General features: G+C 33.5%; 1 protein-coding gene across 1 annotated transcript; it reads left to right on the forward strand.

Annotated features, from left to right (window-relative positions):
* Nucleotides 1–1,084: 1,084 nt before the first annotated feature.
* Nucleotides 1,085–2,904, forward strand: LOC127248945 (protein FAR-RED-ELONGATED HYPOCOTYL 1-LIKE-like). Its single transcript, XM_051271541.1, has 3 exons — nucleotides 1,085–1,518; nucleotides 1,965–2,515; nucleotides 2,601–2,904. Exons 1-3 carry the CDS (start codon nucleotides 1,499–1,501, stop codon nucleotides 2,678–2,680), a joined length of 651 nt encoding a protein of 216 aa, XP_051127498.1. The 5' UTR covers nucleotides 1,085–1,498; the 3' UTR covers nucleotides 2,681–2,904.
* Nucleotides 2,905–5,305: the final 2,401 nt, after the last annotated feature.

Below are 5,305 nucleotides of genomic sequence, written 5' to 3' on the forward strand. Positions count from 1 at the left end.
CCCAATGGAATGAATTATATAATATTTCATCTGTCCTAGTTAAAATATTAAAATATTTTTGATAATATAAATATCAGAATTTTGATAAAATATAATTAATAAATAATTTAAAAATATATTAATAAAAATAATTATAAATTAATTAGAATAATTAATTATTTTAATTAAAATTAAAAAATTATAACTTATAAAATTTAAAAATACGATTAAAATATAAAATTATATTTTTAAAAAGACAAATTTAGTGGAATAGACAACCATAGAAAAAATAAATATGGAACGAAAAAGTATCAGACAGTGCAACAAACATAGACATGGGCGGGCATGGCAGGGCAGGAAAGGCAGGTACCAAACTTGCTCAGCTCTTTTGAAACAAGCATTGCGTTTCCCATCTTATCTTCTCTTTATCCTATCTTTTCTTTCTCTTCTCTTGAACAACATTAAGTTAGTTCAAAGTTCCCAGCAACAAAAAAAAAAGTTCCCAGCAAAAGTGGCGATCTTAGGTAGCTTCTTCACCGTCAGTTTAATTTAGGGTAGCTTGAAGAAAAGCAAGCAAGGGGAACCCATGAGGAACTATTACCAAATATATGTGCATACCATGCCATCCATCTTTCAAGGAATTAGAGAATAAATGAATGAACAAAGAAAGACGAACAAATTTCAATTTGGTTGGTGAATTGGCCACAACTTTTGGTGCAGTCCAGTGACTCAGTCCCTTTCAATCACACGCACAGAGGCAGACAGACAGGGACAGGGTTGGGTTCCCATCCCTTCCCTTCCCTTACCAAAAATTTTAAGGTTGCCTTGCCTGCCTGCCTTACCTTACCTTACCTTACCTTACCTTAGGCAAGTCAGATCATGTGCCCATACAATCAATCTGTCGCTCTTGCATCATGCCCTGTACCTGTCTCTGTCACTGTCCCTGTCCTTGTCCATATCTTATCCATTGATGCAGTGTTCCCCAAAAATTGGTCGTTTCTGCAACGCTTGCATCTTCATGGCCACACATTTAGATATACTTATTAAATTGGAAAACGAAAAACAAAAGTGGAGAAAGAGATATATGTATGTGTGTATGTATGTGTACAGTGTACGTATATAAAACAAGAGAAGGGGCAAGGGCCAGGCGCGGTAGGGAATATGGACTAAGGCTTGGCTTGGCTTGGCTTGCTAGAATCAATTCCATTTTATTGTTAATCATCAGCGCGTGCGTGTATCGCCGCTGTCGCCAACTTGATTCTTCAATTAATTAATTAAATAATTATAAACCCACCAATTCTACTAGCTTGGTCAAGCTAAACCTAAGATTTAAACCTAATGGTGCTGTGCAGTCGTAGCATCGCAATTCACACCCCGCACCGCCCAGCCCACGCTCCACTATTAATATTATCAGCGTCATCATCGTCTCATAATAAGATCTATTTTTCCGGGTTAGTACTTGTTTAATTCTACGCTCCCTTGATTTGGACTTCCATTGGAGTTGGAGAAGAGGATCGCCATGGCTGCTGAAATCAAGAGGTAATTATGGTAATTTATTGTTTGTGTTGGGGTTTGCGATTGATTAGCAGCAAGCGGCTATATGGTGATGGATTTGATTTGATTTGATGTTCTTGATTTGGCCTGGCCCTCGGAAAGAGGGAGGGATCTTTGGCCGTTTGATTGGTTGTTTTGCCAGATTTGATTGATTATTGTGATGTTTGAATTGCTATGTTTGTTTATTGGATTTAGGGTAAAGCCTTTAATTCCCGGTAAATAATTATCAGACAATTAATCTTGATTCAATTCGTTTTGTTTTATTTTGAAATGACGAGACGTTGCTGAAAACAGAAAATTTCTGAGTTCATTTATACATACATAGGAAAGAGTTATGTGCGTGGAGTACCCATCAATCCATCCCCACCCTTTTGGTGGTGAATTGAAGAGGATGGAAATGACTACTAGTAATTATTAATATTGATTGATAGGTGGAACAAGAAGAGAAAGCAGCCGGCGCAAGATGAAGTGGGAGAAATGCCCTTTCCAAAGCATCATAATAATAATAATAAGAAGAAGAAGAAGCATGTGTGGCGGGAATTGCAATTGCAATTGCAAAGCCCTGGTGCGGATTGCGACTCTTGTTCTTCTTCTTCTTCGTCGGATTCAAACGCAGCAGACGTCAACACCAACTTCAACTTGTGCACCACTGCTGCTAGTACCCAACACTCCTCCTGCTCCTGGTCCTCCCAAGAAGAAATGAACACATCCGATGACCACCCTTCCACTTATTCCGATCATCTTTCCTTATCAGGATCCATTCAAAGTACTGATATTGATACACAGCTACCGTCATCAATCGACCAATCCGATAACTTAGCTTACTGTATATGCTCATGCTCGTGCTCATGCTCGTGCTCATCCTCCCATTACAAAACTAATGCCGACACTACAGACCTTGAGAATCTACCTTTTTACTCCAAGGTAGTCGTCCATCCTAACAACTACATTCTTTCGTCAGGCAGGTGGTCGGTTAATCAAGGTATCGATTTATTGTGAAACTCAATTTTTCTGTGCCTGTACATTTTGGATCAAAGATTGAAACCTTTTTTTTAAACCGTGTCCAGATGATCGGGCTCAACTGGGAGGCGAGAAACTAACGATCGACAAAGAGTTTGAACAATATTTTTCCATGCTTATGCTCTAGTAGTTGTACAATGTGTGTAGTAATGTGCGAGGCATGGCGAAAACTTCTCTATCACCGCCTTCACCTGTACTGCATCTATGTATGTATGTATGTTTGTATTTTATAAGGAAATGAATGTACATAGAATATTAGTGCAATAGGTCTGATGGAGAAGAGTCTAAGACTAAGTCTATCAAGTAAACATCTTAAAAGTATTCTAAGTCATTCTTAAGAGTTTCGAAATATTCCGGAAGATTTCATTACCCTCTGTGGACTCTTTGGGAGTTTTGTCTGGATTATCCTCAACCACACGTTTGCTAAGTGGGGAGGGGATCACCAACCCCCCTCCACACCTCACTGACATTATGTACGCATAATGTATATATACATATATATGTATGTGTCTGTCTATTAATGAAGGGTGCGGGAAGCGGAGGGGGCGGGTGATCCCCTTCCTTGCTAAGTACAAAAGAATGCTGCCATTTATGATCATCTAACTCTGCAAAGTTAAACATTTCTATAAAATAAAAAAAGTTAGAAATTTCTATATTACCAACAAATATATGAAAATATCTAATCTTAATCCTCAAGCCAAACATAGTCTACAGTCACTAGTTAATTTAAATTCGTCAAAGTAACCGTGTGCCTCTTACCCAGTCATTTTGTCTGCTATTAAGGCAGACTTTTCGACTGAACTAAACATTCACGAGGATAAGACTTTTTAGAAAGAGAACTTTTACAGTGAGAGAAGCGGGTGGCCGGTAACACTTATTACAGGCGTGCTCGCCGCTCATTTTATTTAATTCCTCAATTTAGATAGATTTATGAGCGTTTTAGTATAAAATTCAAGTTAAATTTGTAGTATAAATCGTAATATTAAATTCATAATGTATTCCATTCTACTTCAAGACGATGAGATTATAAATATACATATACTGTCATTTACATTGCCAGGATTTTTCCTTTTTGCCTCGAAATTTGCTTCGGAATCAATTTAAAGATCGTAAAAATACATATATAATAAATATTGAATTTATCAATGTTTTTTTGCCGAGGAAGACTATCCAAAATAGGGTCGCATTATCCAAAACTATATTGAATATACAATTTGCTATAGTAAATGGTCTAAAATATAGTTCAGAAATTCCGAGACTTTTAGACTCGGAACTTGCGAACCTTTTAATTAGTTTTGGAAATTTTGAAACTTTTATTAATTTTGGAAATTCCGAACCTATTTTGATTAGTCTCGAAAATTTTAAATCGTTTAGTCTCGAAAATTCTGAACACGTTTTAAATTCCGAGACTTTTATTACTGTTGAAAATTCCGAATCTATTTTGATTAGTCTCAAAAATTCCGATATTGTCTCGAAAATTTTGAACCTGTTGTAATTAGTTTTGGAATTTCCAAGACTTTTATTAGTTTTGAAAATTCCGAACGTATTTTATATAGTCTTCGAAATTCTGAACTTTTATTAATTTCGGAACTTCTAAATCTATTTTAATTTATCTTGAAACTTCCGAACTATTTTAATTAATCTCGGAAATTTTGGACCTTATGTAGTTTCGAAAATTCCGAGTCCATTTGTTAGTTTCAGAAATTCTGAACCTATTGTAATTAGTCTCAAAACTTTTGAACTTTTTTTAGTCTTGAAAATTCCAAACCTTTATTAGTCTCGAAATTTCGAAACCTATTTAATTAGTTTCGAAAATTTTCAAACCTATCAAACAATTTAAATCCACCCACCACTATAAATTAATTAAATTTTATTTTAATTTTAATTAATAATTTTGATTGTGATTTTATTTAGATATATATTTATAATTTATTTATTATATAAAAATATATGAATAATAATTGATTAAATTGTTGAAATATTAAATAATTTAAATAATAAATTTAATAAGTAATTAAATTATAAGTAAAATAATTTTTTGGTCTATTTTATTCGCTAATGTGTCAATTTTATTTAAATAGTTTCAGAATGTTAATAGTTTCTTTTTTTAAAAAAAAAACTAAAAAACAAATTCAAATATAAAATTTTATGTCTAAACTATACTACCCTAATTTTAAAAAAAATCAATATTAATTTTTTTCTTTAAAAAAAATTTAAAATTTAGCAGATCCAAAAAAAAGTTCAAATATGTAAACTTTCGCCTAAACTACCCTCCCCTTAAAAAAGTTTCAATATTAAATAATTTCTTTAACAAAACATTTAAAACTTAAAAAACCCAAAAAAATTTAAATATAAAATTTTATGTCTAAACTACCCTACCCAAAATTAAAAAAATTCTTTAAAAAAAATTGAAAAGTTAAAAAACTCAAAATAAATTCAAATATAAATTAATTTGCCGCCCAAACTGCCATTTTCCTATTTTAAAAAAATTAAAATATTATTTTTTTAAATAAATAATATCCAATACATAAAAAATAAAAAGAAATCCTATAACAACATTGCAAACACCCTGTCTCCCACCGCCCCACGAATTAATTTTCCTCCTCATTTATATATATATCTTCCTTAGTTAATTCCTTGTCCTTTTTCCTTTTCCACCGTGTTTTCTCATTTTCCTCCTCGTCCACCTACTGCTAGGCGGCGACAGCGGCCGAGCTTGTCCTCCTCTTTCTCTATCTTCTTCTCCGGCAGG

The sequence above is a fragment of the Andrographis paniculata genome, unplaced genomic scaffold (genome assembly GCF_009805555.1).
Source record: "Andrographis paniculata isolate CXL003 unplaced genomic scaffold, ASM980555v1 Contig34END, whole genome shotgun sequence".
In the NCBI taxonomy this organism is placed as follows: domain Eukaryota; kingdom Viridiplantae; phylum Streptophyta; class Magnoliopsida; order Lamiales; family Acanthaceae; genus Andrographis; species Andrographis paniculata.